Here is a 17,072-nt window from a genome sequence, read left to right on the forward strand (position 1 = left end):
AGGGAGCCTGAATTGGGGCTCGATCCCGGGACCTTGAGATCATATCTGAACCAAAATCGACTGTGCCACCCAGGCACCCACAAATCTGGTATTCTTGCTGACAATCGTTTTCTTTCAGCTCTTTTAATAACATGTCATCCTATTGGCTTTTGGTTTCTGCATTTTCCAATGAGAAGTCAACTGTTCATGTTATTCAAGATTGCTTGCATGTGATGGGCCATTTTTCTCTTGCTGTTTTCAAGATTCTATTTGTTTTTTGTTTTTGGCAGTGTATGATTATCTAGATGTGGGTCTCTGAGTTTATCCTACTTGGAGTTTGCTGAATTTCTTGACTATGTAGATTAATATTCCCTATTAATCTATCCCTAATCTATTAATATTAATAGATTAATTTGGAACATTATCAGTCATTATTTCTTCAACTATCCTTTCTGCCCTTCTCCCTTATTTCCTTTTGGGACTCACACTTTGCATATGCTGGTATAATGTCCATGTCTTAGTCTCTGAGGCTTGGTTTGTTTTTCTTCATTATTTTCTCTTTCTGTTCCTCAAATTGGATAATCTCAACTGACCTGTCTTTAAGTTTGTTAGTTCTTTCTTCTCCCCACTCAGTTGGGCTGTTGGTCCCTTCCAATGAACTTTTCATTGATATGATTGTATTTTTGAACTCTAACATTTCTATTTGACTCTTTCATAGTGTTTATCTCTTTGTTAATATTGTCTATTTGGTGAGATATCATTTTCATATTTTCTTTTAATTCTTTAGGTAAGATTTCCCTTAGTTCTTGGAACATACTTATAGTAACTCCAACATCTGAGATTTCCAGGAATAGTTTCTCTTGATTCTTTTTTCCTGTTTATGGGCCATACTTTCCTATGTCATTATGTGTGCCATTTTTTTGTTTGTTTGTTTGCTGGAAACTGGGTTTTTAAAATAATTTCAGGAGACCTGTCTGGAAATCAGATTGTCTCCATGCCCCCACACCTGGTTTGTTTTGCTGCTGGTATACAGTATACTGTAACAGTTGTTATCAGAGCTGTTTATTTGATTAGTGACTTAATTAATTTTTAACGTCTATATTTGTTGTTGTATGTAGCATCTGATTAGCGTGTGGTCAGCTAATGAGTTGGCATAGATTTCCTTAAATTCCTAACTAATAAATCCCCCACCCTTTTGCTACAGATAGATATATGTATGTAAATTGGGGTTTGCCTTCAATGTTCTGGCAGTGGACAACTCTGCCATAGCCTTCATCTCCTGCATGGCCAGCCATAGGTGAGAGATGAGGGCTTTCTTAGGTCTTTCCCGAGAATATGCACATCCCTGCACATACATATGGCTTTCTAGATTCCCAGGGATGTCTCAAAACTTTCCAAAGCTCTCTGCGGACATCTCATTTCCCAGATATTTATTTCAAGTTTCTTTGGTGGCTTCCTGTTTGCCCCAACTGGTTTCACCACCTCAAGCAGCCATGATGCTAAATAGTTTCTGATTCTTTTGGAAACACACTCTGAAGATAGGGACTTCCTCACTTAATAATATCTGACTTGGGTCAACTAAAGATAAATCCAGTGGATGGGAGTTTCCAGATAATAGTGAAAATTCTCTGAACTTGGGGCTTTTTGGGGAGCTCCAGACCTCTTTTACTCTCTCAAATAACTGGCAGACCACTGTTTTTCACAGCTGCCATGTTTCTATAGTTGCTGGTTTTCAAGGCTACTGCAGTGCTAGGGAGAGGGAGACAGAGATGGGAAAAGAGGAAAACGAAGTGCCATGTAGCTCACTGTTCCTCTAGAGAAACAGCCATTTTTCTTTCCATTACTTGGTGAACATACAGAATTCTGAAAATGTTATTTTGACTATTTTACCACTGCTCTCATGGCTCTGATGGAGTACCACTCTATTAAGTGTTTCTTCTTCTTGAGTGCCCTTGATATCAGGGCTGCTTCTGAGACACAGATTTTAGACCAGAAAGTTGTTTGGTGAGTGCAGAACCAGAAAAATGGAAATGGGTGTGCTAGAAGGATATAGCTGGATGACTAAGTCTGGTTCTTGTTTCCATTCTGGGGAGACTGATATTTATGTCTCTAGGGGAATGTTGTGCCTCATCTCTCTGTGTACAAGAGCCACCATGATGAGATATTTCCCTTAAGTCTTGAGATCACAAAAGAGGAGGAGGGACCCTTGCCGGCTGATAATAAAGTTTGAGTGGAAATCTCAGCTGGGAAACCTAATAAAGCTGCAGAACAGAACTGTGACACTGAGGCTTTAGAATTGACTGGCTGATCGTGAACTATTGGTTGGGGACCCTTGAGAAGTACCTGCTGCTGACTTGCTTCGTGATATGTAGCTTAAGAACCACAGTGTCAGCACCACCTGAGAGCGTGCTGGAAATGTAGAGTCTCAGATCCCACTCCAGTCTTGTTGAATCAGAATCTGCTTCTTACCGAGGTGATTTATGCACACAGTAAAGTTTGAGAAGTATAAGCCTATAGCATATTTACATCTTTATGTGGTTGTCCTGGGAAGATTCCTGTAACTGACCAGCCTCGTCTCTTTCATGTTGATTTTTATCAACTTAAACCTCAGATGTAGTCATCTGCTTTACTAAAACTTCAGAGAATACCAGTCTTTGCACCGTCTGTCCTTCTTGCATTTTTTTATAGTGAAGATAAAGAGTTGAGCTTCCAGAATCTCAGAGAGGGAGCTGGTGTGTTAGCTGAAGTGGTCCAGAAATGCATTATTTGAGTTGAATTTTGAGGAAAGGAAGGGAAGGAGGTGAATGCATGTAGGTAGGTGACAGAATATGGGCCAGCCTACAGAGGTGGGGATTCTCTATCTTATGTAGTAGATCTTCAAATTGTAAAATTTTTGAGGGCATAAATTTTGTCTTGTTTGTACATATGTCCACAGTGACTGGCATTGAGTAGGCACTGTATAAATTCTTTGCAAACTAAACAGTGGGAAGATCAGCTTCACTGGAGATGAGGATTTATATAAGAATTCTGGGAGCTGATACGGATTGCTTAGGATATGGGCCAGTGATGGGGACCTTGATAAGTAAGGAGGAGTTTGTATTTAAATTTGTTGGATAATTTTCAGTAAGGCATGTGGAAGTGGAAGGAGACTTATTTGGGGGCTGTTATTAGAAAAATGATTAAAAATTTAAAAACTATGCTCAAACTCCAGAAAATAAAGTCCTCTAAAATCTTCCTGGATATTTTAGATATGGCTACATTTGAGTGAGAATGTGTTATGAGAATCACACGTTAAGGAGAAAAAAAATGGAGAAAAATGATAGTAGTGGCACATTTCAATTTTTTGTATGTTGTAGGATCTTAGGCAGGGGAATGAAATGTGAAAAATGGGATTTGACAGTGATTAAAATAATCCTAGGTGGATTGGAATGGGAAGAGAATGGAGTCAGATAGACCCCCGTAGGTGTTTTCGTAATCTAGGGAGGAAGGCAGGTGGCTGTGGACCAAGGTCTACAGGATGGTGGGTAGTTGCTATTGGAAGTTCCTGATTTTATAAAGGAGAGAAATCTTATCAAGCAACTTGGGTCTGATATTAAAGAGAAAGAAGAAAGGAGAACAGAGTGAAACCACCTGGTGCAACAGTAGTAGTGACAACTATTCTTTACCACTGTCATAAGCCAGTGGTAAGAATTAAATGAGTTAGTTCTTCTAGGTTGCCTAGGTAAATGCCTGGCACAGAGTAAGTATTAAGTGTAAATTGTAGTGATTAGCTATTGTTTCCTGGAAGAAGGGATCTCTTGGTGCTGTCAAGTAACACTTCTGTTCCTCCAAATCGGCACCCAACTCAGTGCTTTTTTGTAATAGACATATAATAAATGTTTGATGAATGGGAATGAAAATATTTGTCAATGTAGGAATGAAAAATATTGATTCTAAGTAAAATCACATTTTACTGTTGATGTCTATGATAAATATTATACCCCAGTAGAGAGTTGGAGGAAAGTGATTATTTATCTCTCATCTTTAGCTCTCCAAACCAACTTTATCTCTCTTTCTATTTCTCTGTTTATCTACTCCCATACCAATGGTTGCTATCTCTATACTGGTAATTCCTGAAGCCAGCTCTCCCTGTCTGTTTGTGTTTTATATTAGATGCTCAGTAAATATATGTGTTAATTGGTAAACTAATGTCTTCTCAACCTGTGGCTCACACCTCAAAGCACTGCTATCACTGAGAAAGATACCCGTTATTCTCTGCCATATGTAATCCAGCCCTTTTAAATAGTTCGTCCTCTCTGAATGACCACTGAAGTGTTTGGTACAACCAAATTAATGAGTTGTGGCTGAAGTCCTCTATTTCATGTGGCTGAAATACATGGAACTGCACATTTGTGTGTGAGCCTGAATCTCTAGAGGTTTCTTGATTATTTGACAGAAAATTGAAGCAAGGGGGAAAGGATTGAGTAGTTCATTTTCGCTTCTATTTTTCACCCACCATGAAGATAATATATTCTCCTGAGCAAAAGTCAGAAACTTATCCCACCCCTGTCACCACATGATGGCAAGTTGGAGAGTAAAACAGAGAGTTATCTAGCATCTCTTTCCAAGAAGCTGAAAGTTCTTTTCAAGTATCACCAGAGAATCTCGTGATAGAAAAGAGAAGTTTCCACATGGGGTAATGGCTGGTTTTCATAACCAAGGAATCTTATAGGGTCTTATACATTTTAAGGGACTCAGTTTCCCTTGAATCCTTCTATTTAAAGTTGGCTTGCCTTTTGCCATTAAACCAGTCTTTTCTTTAATGCTTCATCATCATGAGCCTTTTGGAAGAGATTTGCTACAAAGGTTTTTGACCATGGGTAGAGAATCTATATCAGGGCAACTGACTCACCGAAAAAATTAATCAGGCACCCTTAAGAAAGAGCAACCTAATTTAGCTTATCTGAGAGGGACTATGAAACCACTAAATGCATATACTTCCTATCATGCCCATTTGGGATAGGTGAGGCAGGAAACAGAGTGGGGGGGAAATAGAATGGATTTGAAGAAGGAAAAGAACAGAGGACAATATGCACTCAGAAGCAGAGAGATGCCTGTAGCTACAGAGAGGGATAGGGAGAAGCAGGGTGGGGGGACTTATGAGTTCAGAGATGAGATGCTTGTCACATGCTGCTACTCCCTTGGACTGATTTCTGTGTTAATGAGGTGTTTAAGTATTGCTTCTGGCTCCTTCTGCTGCAGTTTGCCAGGAGAAAAAAAAGTTCTTCTTTGGACTATAGCAACATTGACCCGAGTGTATTCCCTCTAGAAGAACAAATAAAATTAAGCCAAACGCTGGAAGTTCATCTGCTCTCTGGAAGGGAATGCGGGTAACACAGTTGAATCCTTGACTCTGTAGCACATGCTTTCCATAGTTTCCTAGTTTCATCCTCAGCAAGGCCAGCAACAGGCACTGTTACACCCATTCTACAGATGATAAGACAGTCCTTCAGGGATTTGGCCCGTAACACAACTACTTGAAGGAAAAGCTGAAATCATAACCATCCATCTCCTGAGTCTGGTACTTTCTGTTTCGCCAGCTGCATCCAAGTCTCTTTCTAGAACTTAAAGGAACTTCAGAGAATCATCCAGATTTGCAAATCGGTTGAAGTTGCTCCAGGCTTCAGACCGATAATCATTTGCTGCTGTTGAGTAGAGATGCATCCCTGGGCCCCAGGCCAGCCGGTGGGGCTTCTTCTCCTTTTAAAGTAGAACAGCACCCAGTTGGTTGTAGGGAATATTGTACCTACCCTTCCCTGACAGATGGCTTTCTAGTTGGCTTTTAATATTTTTCTAGGAGGAAGTTCACACAATAAGAAGCTCTCACACAGAGCCTATTCACAGCCATTTCCAGATCAGTCTTAGGAGCACCCATACGACTCTACTTGGTGCTTTCCTTTGAGCGTGGCGTACTGGGTGGGCCTGGCTTTCCTGCTCTCATGAAGATAGTGGGGACAGTGGTTCCCATGATACACAGAAACTGTGAGTTTACGAGGAGTAAGTGTGACAGAGAGGAGTCAGCAGACTCTCACCCTTGGGGCTGATCAGGCTGGCTGTTTTAGTAAATAAAGTTTTATTGGAACACAGTTGTGCTTATTCGCGTGTACTCTCTGTGGTTGCTTTTGTACCTCAATAGCTGAGTTTAGTAGTTGTGACAGAGATCATATGACCTGCAAAGCCTGAAACACTTACTGCTGGCCCTTGATGGAACAGATCTGTGACCCCTGCTGTTGATTAACAAGTCATCTAGAGAATTCTTGAAAGGAAAAGGGAGTGTGGATGTTATCTAGGCCATAGTACGGCGGAGGACTGCTACAGATGTTTTGCAAGTGCCCTTGTTTATGTGGGGGAATCCAAAAAGGGGAGCGCTCCCCGTTACCCCCTCAGAATAGGGACTGAAAGTTCCTGGTAGGAATGTTGCTTGTACAACAAAATACAGAGTTGTGATTCTCTGTTCTGTGGTTCTTGTCCAGGCAAGTTTGGAAACTGTGACTCCTTGAAACCATGTAGGGAGCCAAGTATTCCAGCTGATGTTTTGTGATTTTGTTCCCCCCTTTGTTTAAAAATAAACTTTGTAGAATCTTTCTTCTTTTTCTTTTTCTTTTTTTTTTTTTTTCCCACAGCTCTCTAAATATTCTGTTTTGAAACATTTAATTACCCAGGTTATTTATATGGAGAGGTCTGATAATGTTTCTATGGGAGTATGTTATTTATTTCTTTTGCTAAATTTTATCTTATATTAGGGGAAGGGCTGAGGTTGGTTACCATGGCAACATTCTCAAAACTGCAACAATCCTATTATGGATGCTAAAACTATAGTCATTCTGGTGGGAGGGTAGCATGGCTAGTGGGTGGTAGTCTTTTTATTTTTATTTCATTTTTTTTTTTTTTTTAAGAAAACCTCTCCCACTTCCAACCCATTTGCATTCATTTATTTTAAGCTTTGCAGTGTAGGGTACTGGAATGAGAAACGAACAGAAAAAAAAAAAAAGGTGTCCTGTCTGTCTCCATTAAATTTCTGTAGTCTTTATCTGCTCCATTCGTAAGGATACCCTGCTTTCTATCTGATCTTTTATTCATTTCTTCACCACTCTTATACTGAGGCCTACTCTGTGGTAGAAATGAGTAAGACAGACTCTGTTCTCATTTCTTCTTTTAAATTACAAATTCCTTGAAGTCATTAATTCACTTCACTGTAATTCAGTTAAATAAATATTTATGAGGACATACGCTATACCAGGCATCGTGCTAGCATACAAAAAGAGGGGTTTTGGTCAAAGAACATTGTTTTGTCTTGTTGGGCGGCATAGGGAAGGGCAAACTGTTATGCACTGAGGTGATTAAAATAAAATTTGATCAATGCTAACACAGAAGTAAGCAACTCACTTAACTCTCCAGCCTGGAGATCAGAGGAGAGATTTTGCAAGGGAGGCAACATTTGGACTGATTCAAAGACTAAATGGCATTTTCCATTTAGGGCCGTGGGAATGGGTAGGGCATTCCAAACAACTCTGGACCAGCAAGACTGGGAGTATGGTGGTGAGAGAGCCCTTGGTTGTGTGCAGGGGATGTTTAAAAATATGCAGCTGAGTGGTGTTGGAATAGTCTGGAGGTATGGGTCAGACCCATCAAGAGATGTTATGTCAACGAGGTTGGATTTTGTAGACTGGGAGCCATTGAAAACTTCAGAGTATCAACTTGAGTGTTCTGATTTAGAAAGATCTTTCTGTTATCGGTGGGTGGGATGGTAGATAATGAAGGGAGAGAGCAGATTGGATTGAACATGGAGATTTGAAAAGATTACAAGTTTCCTCTTGGGACATAGTGAGCTTAAGATGAGCTCCATCAAAATGGATTGTCTAGTAAGCAGTCGGCAATACAGGTCCAAGAGTAAAGGAAATGTGGGTGGGCAGCGGAGACCTGGGTATCATCAGAGGCTTGTGGGTGAGAAGGAAGCAGCCCAAAGAGGAGCTGCTTATTATCATATCCTCACAGGGCCAGCATGATTTCTTGCTTTGAGTAAAAGATTAATAATTTGGAGAAAAGAAAAAAAAAAAAAGATTCCAAAGGATTGATGTGACCAAAAGAAGTAGAGTCATTAGATTCATGATTCTTCAAGATTCACTTGGAGTTTCTAAACTCAACATATGGGATATAATCATAAAACAGCCTAGTTTTCTCCTTCTATTCATTCTTCAAACCTGCATGTTGGGCCTGTCCTTCCCTGGGTCTGCTGGCCACTCTTAGGAATTAAAAAACCTTTCCATTGCAAATCATTGTACTAATTCAGGAACTAAAACTTCCAGAGCCAGGCACTAATAAAAACTCTCATCTTGGAATCAAGCCTCTTCCCTCCCCCAACATGGGCCTGCACAGGCTGCTGCAGTCCGGGGGAAGAGGGTGGTCAGCTTCCTCTTTCATTCTCCATGGTGCCTTTTCACCTCGTCTCCTGTTTGCTGACCTCTGTTGCAGACCCCTCCCAAGCTGGCGCTGGGCTGGCAGAGAGGAGGAGGGAGTAAACCGTTCAGCCCCTACCTGGCTAGTGACGATGTATCCTTCTACTGTTAGTGCTCTCTGAATCTCACAGGTGTGTAAAGTTGGATTTTTCTCTTTGGAGTTCTTCTTTGGAGTCTTTATAGCCTTCCCACCCTCATTGCTAAGGATCTCATATTTGTAGTCCCCTGAGACAAGAGCAATGCTATTGCTGTCTTGGCTGCAGTTTTCTCAACCCTGAGGATTCCGGTAGCACCAAGGTTCTACGGTCTGCTGCGATGTTTTGGACGGTGGCTAGGCCAGTCCTGGGATGGCTGTCTCCAGCACATAGCCCACACCTCGCTCCATGGGAGACAGCTCAAGCATCCTCTTTGAAAATGTACAATCTGCTGTTTCTTGATGTCTCAGAGAGAACATTCATTGGATCATCTTGTTGCGTATATATAACTATTCTCTCCTTGTTTCTTTTAAACATTCCCATCTGGTTGTAGAGATTTTGGTTACATGGAAGTAGGACTGGTTGCATCCAGGGTGGAAGTAGGGGATGACAAGGGTGGAACCAGGTAGTCTTTGTGAGGATTCTGTGTGTACCTTCTACGTAGATGGTACATCCTTACATGAGAAGCTGTGTGTCTCACAGGAGCTCAGTTTACAAGACTCGTCTCCTCCATGCTAATGATTCCCAATCTGATTGCTGTCCAGACCTCTTCCTGAGATGCAGACCATATATCTGACAGCTTACTGGGTTTCTCTGATCAAAAGTTACAAACTTAACTCACAACATTACTATGAACCCCACTGTTCATCCATTCATTTTCATGTAATTTCTCTTTAGTCTTAATAAATGGCACCTAGAAATTCCACTTAGTTGCTCAAATCAGAAACCTGGGAGTTATCTGTAAGTTTTTTTTGTTTTAAAGATTTTATTTATTTATTTGACAGAGATCACAAGTAGGCAGAGAGGCAGAGAGAGAGAGAGGAGGAAGCAAGCTCCTGCTGAACAGAGAGCCCAATGTGGGGCTCGATCCCAGGACCCTGAGATCATGACCTGAGCTGAAGGCAGAGGCTTTAACCCACTGAGCCACCTAGGCACCTCCATCTGGAAGTTCCTAAGCCCTTATGTGCCATGGGTGTCCCCTTTAGCAATCTAGTGTTATCTATGGACACTTTTCAAAATAATGTTTTTAAACATAGAGGACCATTATGGAAACCAGCTATATGAAAACACCTTTCTATTTTGGGTGATTTGGAATCTGAATTTCCCCTTTTCTTTTACCTCTCACACAGGTTCAGTTTCAGTCCCCAATCACCTGGGTAGCAGACTCAATTCAGCTTGTTTCACTTCAATGCTGCTTTCTTCATTCAGGCCTTCATCAGCTGTCACTTGAATTGCTACAGTTAAATTTTTAAAAGAATTTGTATTGGAACATTTCAAATATGTACAAAGCATACAGAATAATATAATGAAATGTCATATAGCCATCACCTGGTTTTGACAGTTATCAACATAATACTTCAGCCCACTTTCTACATGATGATTTTGCAGATCTTGTTTTTTAAAGTAAAATTTATAAACACCGAAGGGAATAAATTTTGGGTTTGGATTCATGAATCCATAGCCCATCCTTCATAGCATAAAACCCACACCATGATGAAGAGACATCTTCCTAGATGGTTCCTTCCTCCCTTCCCAGTCCCTTTCTAGTCCAGCTTTGCCCTTCAGAGGAAACCATTCGATTTTCTTAAAAACCTAGTTTAGTTGTGTGTGTTCTAGAATTTCACATATCTGCAATACAGTATATATTCTTTCATGTTCAACATCTTTCACTCAGCATAGTATATGTGAGATTCGTCTATATCACTGCCTGTATTAGTAGTTCACACCTTATTGTTGCTGAAGATTATTCCATTACATGAATAAATTACAATTTGTGTGTGAACTTTCTGTTGATGGACATTTGAAAACTTTTGCATATTGTGTCCCTGAAGAGTCTTGAAGTCTTTTTGCAAGGCAATGTTTTCATTTCTTTTGGATATATACCTAACAGTGGAATTTGAGGATCAAAGGGTAGGAATAATGTTCATTTTATAAAAAACTGCTAGTTGTTTTTCCAAAAGTACCATTTCACTTCTACCAGCAAGGTACAAGAGTTCTAGTTGTTCCATATCTTCACTGATTATTTGCTGTCAGTCTTTAAGTCTGGCCATTTTGGTGAGTGAGTAATAGTATCTCATTGTGGTTTTATTTTGCATTTCCCTGGTGACTAATACTGTAAAGCATTATTTCTTATTGGACATTCATGTAATTACTTTTGTAAAGGGCTTGTCCAAGCATTTCTTGCTTATTTTTATTATTTAAAAAAATTTATTAGTGAGTTTTAGGATTTAAAAAAGAATTCTGGGTATAAATCCCTTATCAGATATATATTTGGTGAATATGTTCTCCCCATCTGATACATACCTGTTCCTTTTCCTAATGTTATTTTTAATAAGCAGATACTTTTAATTTTTCTTTTATGGTATCACTTTTTATATCTTGTCTGAGAGAACTCTATCTTATCTTCAGGTCATGAAGGTATTCTTTGTTTTCTTCTATAAGATTTATATATAAGCTTTCAGGTTTAAACCTGTGATCCATCTTGAATTAATTTTCACATGTAGTATGAAACAGCAGTTGACTCTCATTCTTTTTCCACCTGGGTATCTAGCTGTTCCAGCATAATTCGTTGAAAAGACTCTCTTTTATGGAATTGCTTTGGTTTCAAAGTTTCCTATTTTTGTTCCTTCTTCAAGATTGTTTTCCTGTTCTAGATTCTTTACACTTACATTTCCAATTAGATTTTAGAATTAGCATGTCAACTTTTATCTGAAAAACCCTGCTGGGGAAAAGCAAAACAAAAACAAAAAAGCCCTGGGACTGTGATCAGTGTTGCATTGACTCAATAGGTTAATTTGCATGCATAATTTATTGGTTAGCCTGCGATTTGGAGATTTGCAGATTTAGGATTTACTTCCTTTGTGACCTACTCCTGTCCAACATTTCCTCCTAACTTTCCTACACCCTTCTGCCTTCCCTGAAATCATCTGACATCTCCGTCAAGTAAGGAAGTTGTGGTTTTCTGTAGCCCCAACTTTGTGTGGATTGGGAGTTCCCTTAGGCAAGAACTTGTAAATTTGCACATTTTATCCATGGCCTTTTAATGGTTATCTCTGCTCCAGTTTTTGCCTGACCTTGGTCACTTTTCGGTGCTTTTGAGTAATATTTTCTTTAGTTGTCAAGATTTCGTCATTGTTGCACACAACCGTGCAACAGTTATGCCCAATGTGCCCAAGGTGCCGGGCTGTTAGCAAAAGACAGCCCAGCAGCTGCCATGGAACAGTCCTCCATGGCCTCCCCTCTCACCTCCACTCATCTACTTGTCTGGTGTCCCTGGAGTGAGCTTTCAAAAACGCAAACACGAGGGCTGCCTGGCTGGTTTAGTCAGCGTGCGATGCTTGATCTCGGGGTTGTGAGTTCGAACTCAGGTCATGATCTCAGGGTCCTGGGATCGAGTCCCGCATCGGGCTCTCTGCTCGGCAGGGAGCCTGCTTCCCTCTCACTCTCTCTGCTTGCCTCTCTGCCTACTTGTGATCTCTCTCTGTCAAATAAATAAATAAAATCTTAAAAAAAAATAAAATAAAATAAATTACTTAAAAATAAAATCTTTTAAAAAAAGCAAACTCGAGCAAACCAATCCCTAAATTAATGCCCATCAATGGCTCCACGTTGCTTTCATTGTTCCTCATTGTTTTCCTATCTTCTTTTTCTAGATTCAATGTATTTATCCCATGTGCTTTCTGACTTTCTTGAACCCTTTGGCATTCTCTGGATATACCCTTCCCTTAAAAATTTCCCCTTCTTTGCACACATCATGGTCCTGGCCTCAAATGCCTCTACCTTCTTCATAGCCTGGCTAACCACTAAGGTCCTTTAAAAGTCAGCACAAAGTATCAACCCTTAAGAAAAACTTCCCCAAATTGGGATGCTTATGCTTTCTTATATTCCCATTGTTCTCATTACATTTTAGTATCACAAAGCTTGTCAATTTGTATGTAATTGTTCAACCCCTTATTTGTCATCTCAACTTTCAAGGCTGTGAGGTCCTTGAGAATAGGGTCTTATGTTTGATTACCCATCACCTTGCATTCATGTGAAGGAAAGACAGGAGGATGGATGGGTTATGTAGTTCAGTTATGGTTGCATTATAAATTGTAGGTATTTGACCATCCCAAAATATTTTCTCCCAGTCCTCTTACTCATAGGTCTGGATGTTTAAATGCCAATATGAAATTAACAAGATAAAGTTTAGAACTGCAGAAATACCTCAATTATCTAGAGCAATATGCATACATATATATATCTAGAGCAAAAATATGTCTAAAAATATATACAGTTGATTGCATGTTTATAAGTGTGTATGTGGGTTTATACTCTTTGTTTTAGCTTTAATTATAAAAACAATAAATATAAATAATAATACTCTATAACACTGTTGTTTATGTATTATATATTAATATATTTTATATTATGTGTGTTATTATATCCTATACTTTATAACTTTGTATTTATAAATACATATATTTAAAAAGAATAAAGGATATCTATGAGTAGAAAGCAATGACAAAATAAAGAGCCAATGATTCAAAACATTTCACCTGTTGAGATATGATTTAAAGTGCTGTGGACACAAAGAAAAAAGAAAAAGGCTGATAATGACTTCAGAAATAAAGCAGCCTCTTGAAGCTTTCATCTTCATGGTCGGCCCACCACAAAGGGGAGCACTGACAGAAACTTAGCCATAGCTGATGCTCTTGTGAGACACAGGGAGCCAAAAATCTTTGCACATTTACTTGTATCCATCCACCTTTATTCTTTTCTTTTTTCTTTTCTTTTCTTGTCTTGTCTTTTCTCTTTTCCTTTTCCTTTCTTTCCTCTTTTTCCACCCACCCACCCTTCCTTCCTTTCTCTTTCCCTCTCTCTCTCTCTCTCTCTCACATTCTTTTTCTTCTCCCCTCCCCTCCTCTCCCTTCCCCTCCCCTCTCCTCTCCTTTCCTTTTATTTCCTTTCCTTCCTTCTTTCTTTTATATAATCATGTAGGCATTACTTACTTTTAAATGGATTCTTTCTTGGTAGAATCCCAATTTAAAACACTGCTTTCATGTAAGTCATTTTTGGTGGGCAGTGACTTTTCCACTTACATTTTTTTCTTACAGTGACACAGTCTTCCATACCACCATCTTGTGCATCAACTAAGTTAGAAAGTTCTCCTAGTTTTTCAAAGGGCTTTCCTTGTAATTAATGATGAGCTCATTATTCCCCCTTTTCTCTTGCATTTTTTTCCTTCTTCTGCTCTTACATTAATCTGTGAAATTTACCTTTCTGTGTTCGTTCTGCTTTTCCCTCAATCCTCCCCACAGTACACCTGGACCTTCCTTTGATCACACTTTACAACAGTGACACACCACTTCATCCATTAGGTTCACCTGCACTGATCATAAATGGTTGATTCCGTGTTTGTAAGCGTGTATAGAGGTGTACGCTCCTTTTAAAAAACCTTGTAGTTACAAAAACAACAAATGGATTATTCATATAGAATAGACAATAGAGAGTAAAAATAGAAAGTTTCTCCTTTAAATACACCTGCCCCAAATAGGCCCCTTCTCCCACCCCCAGGGGTAACTGCATTGTTGTGTTGTGTGTCTTTCCATATTTTTTCTTAAGCATCTATGAATGCACACATGCACTGATATATAGCGAGATAATGATGAAAATATTTGCTGACTGGTATGGGAAATAAATAAATATATTTAATTCAGCACTTAAAAATACATCCTCTTCTAGTCTCTGAGTAAACTAACGATATATGACTGCAAAGAGTTATAAGTTAGAGGGCAAATCATTTATCAAATCATTATGATAATTTCCAAAGCATTTCTTGATTTCTAGTGGGCATGGTGCAGCTGTCTGCAGCTGAGTGATAGTGCTAGATGAACCATGATTTGAAATAGGGAAATACGTGGGGCGCCTGGGTGGCTCAGTGGGTTAAGCCTCTGCCTTCAGCTCAGGTCATGATCTCAGGGTCCTGGGATCAAGCCCCGCATTGGGCTCTCTGCTCAGCAGGGAGTCTGCTCCCCCCCCACCCCCGCCACCTGCCTTTCTGCCTACTTATGATCTCTGTCTGTCAAATAAATAAATAAAATCTTAAAAAAAAAAAAGAAATAGAGAAATACCTGAATCTGTTCCACATTTTACTCCTTGCATGGATAAGCATCAGGTTATCGAGCCCAGGGTTTTGTATCCAGAAGGTGGCTGGACCTGCACCTGAATGTGTGGATGTGGGAGCCTGGTGTCCTAGCCCCCAGTCCAGTGCCTTACTAGAGGCTGCTTGCTCTCTGTCTCATCGCTGCCGGTCTCTGGGCCCTGGCCCTGTCACCTGTCTCTGTGGCCACCACTGGGCAGAGTCCTTGAGTGATTTGTAAACTCAGTAAGCATAGGATTTGTTTCCAAATTAATATGGAAGTATTTAAATAATTTAACAACTGGTATTGTTGTACTGGTGTATATAATCTTATATACCAACCTTGTATTAAATTCTGTGTGTGTGTGTGTGTGTACCCAAGCACTTATGCATCCACAGACCCCAAGTCAGGGGCACAGCAAGGTAAGCAAGAGCTAGGAATGGCAGAGGTCCCTGTGTAGAAACTCAGGGAGAAGAGGAAAGGCTGCAGGTCCACACAAGTGTCAGGATTCACTTGCCTGGACTGAGCATCTGTCTGTCAAACTTGGAGAACAGCTTTTGTTGTTCCTCATTGTCTTTCCAAGGATAGTTTGCATTTGCATTTTCTTCTGAGCATTAAAGATCACAAGCTACTCTGTGGGATTTTCAACTGGTTTTCCTCCCTTATGTAGGAAGAACTAATCCTCAGTGAAGCATACGTTTCCAGAAATCATGGGGTTAAAAAAAAGAAGAAAGAAAGAAAGAAAGGAAGAGAGAAGTGAGTCAGAGAACTTCTTCTGCCTGTGTATCTGAGTCAGCTTAGTGTGTTTTTTTAAAAAAAAAAAAAAGCAAAAAAAAAGAAGCAAGGCTGTGTGCAGATCTGCTTGGAAACACTGCTGGATGGAAAGACTTGAGCATTGCTTAAGTCTGATGGAGTTTTGATGTCTTTTCAGAAGTGGTTAGCAGCCACTTATCCTGCTCCATGACATCACAGAAATCTTGATTCCTGCGGGGGCCTTCTCATTTTATCAGTAAGCCCATCCCACTTCCTTATCCTAGAGGATCTGAGCACCAGGGGTCGGGGACAGAAGAGGAGGGAGGGAGGGAGGCAGGTGGAGCTGCTGTCCTACCTGGGAGGCCAGTTTTCCTCACAAATCAGGTGTTTTTTTTCGTTTTTGTTTTGTTTTTTGGAGGAGATGCCATTTGGTAAAGGTGACCCGTGAGTCCTCGGTTACTACCAGCAACTCCGACATGTGGGACCGCTGGAAAGAAAAACACCCCTGGATGAGGGGAAGGTTGGGTTCAATTTTATGTTTTTCTTGGGTGTGGAGGGGGAGGGTAATGGTAAGTGTACCTGTTGCAGACGCATGGACACGCAGCAGAAGAGTGGATGTGATTTTATTATATTCATGCACAGAAAGGTGAGCATTTTAATATTATTTACGGTAGGGGAAGAAATCCTTCAGAGCTGACCATTCGGTGTATTGGAAATTGCACCAAAGCTCCTCGTTTCACTCTGTGAGAGTCACCAACATGTAACTTTCTGAAATAACTCTCCCTTTGACTGACCTTTTCCAAAGCTTGATTAAAAAAAAAAAAAAAAGATTTGGACAATTGGAGCTGAAGCTCATTCCTCCTTTTTAACGGTGACACTGTTTTCACTGTGCTTTTCACGTTAGCTCATTTCTTTTTGATTCAATATGGAATCTGTTGGAGAGTTTACATGCAGCCCACACACAGGCCACTATGAAATGCTGTGTGTGCTTCACTACGTTGTTTTTGTAATAAAGTAGAATTTGGCTTGTTCGAAATAGCGATTACTTTCCCCTACGATCTTAGCAATGCGTCCGCTGAGTGTGCTGTGTCAGACCCTGGGTCACTGCTCATGAACTTGTCTTCAAGGGGTAGATGAGTGTGTGTTCTCACCTCTCAGAGTCAGTGATGTCTGGAGACACCAGCCCAGGGCACGGATGCACCAGAAGACTTAATCACACGTGTTGTTCTCATTAAGTGCTAGGTAAAGCAAAGTTCACTTTTTTCGAACTAAAATTGCAGTGGAATGTCAAAGATCCTCTCACCAGAATCTAGAAGAATTTTAAAAATTGGCCCCAAAGAGTCACCCACTTGGAAATACTATAAGGCTCTCAGGTAAGAAAGGAAGTTGCCGTGAGTGAAAGAAGTCTGGTCACGTTTCGTGGAGGCAGACTTAGTTTGTAAACCTCGGAAGTGTTACTGTACATAATGTCTATGCGCTTAGAGATGTGATTTCCTCATCTTCTAGACATCTTCTTTGTCATCATAGAA

General features: G+C 40.1%; 1 protein-coding gene across 6 annotated transcripts in view; it reads left to right on the forward strand.

Moving 5' to 3' along the window:
- Window positions 1–17,072, forward strand: part of DGKI (diacylglycerol kinase iota) — a 445,797-nt gene that overhangs the window by 49,873 nt on the left and 378,852 nt on the right. Inside the window, exon 1 of one of the 6 annotated variants that reach the window (XM_046020803.1) lies at window positions 15,982–16,063. The exons of the other annotated variants lie outside the window; for them this stretch is intronic. Coding sequence (XP_045876759.1) covers window positions 16,020–16,063 — 44 coding nt within the window. The 5' untranslated portion in view covers window positions 15,982–16,019. Of the gene's footprint in view, window positions 1–15,981; window positions 16,064–17,072 lie in introns of those variants that run through there. 6 annotated transcript variants of the gene reach the window in all.

Source organism: Meles meles, chromosome 10 (assembly GCF_922984935.1).
Source record: "Meles meles chromosome 10, mMelMel3.1 paternal haplotype, whole genome shotgun sequence".
In the NCBI taxonomy this organism is placed as follows: domain Eukaryota; kingdom Metazoa; phylum Chordata; class Mammalia; order Carnivora; family Mustelidae; genus Meles; species Meles meles.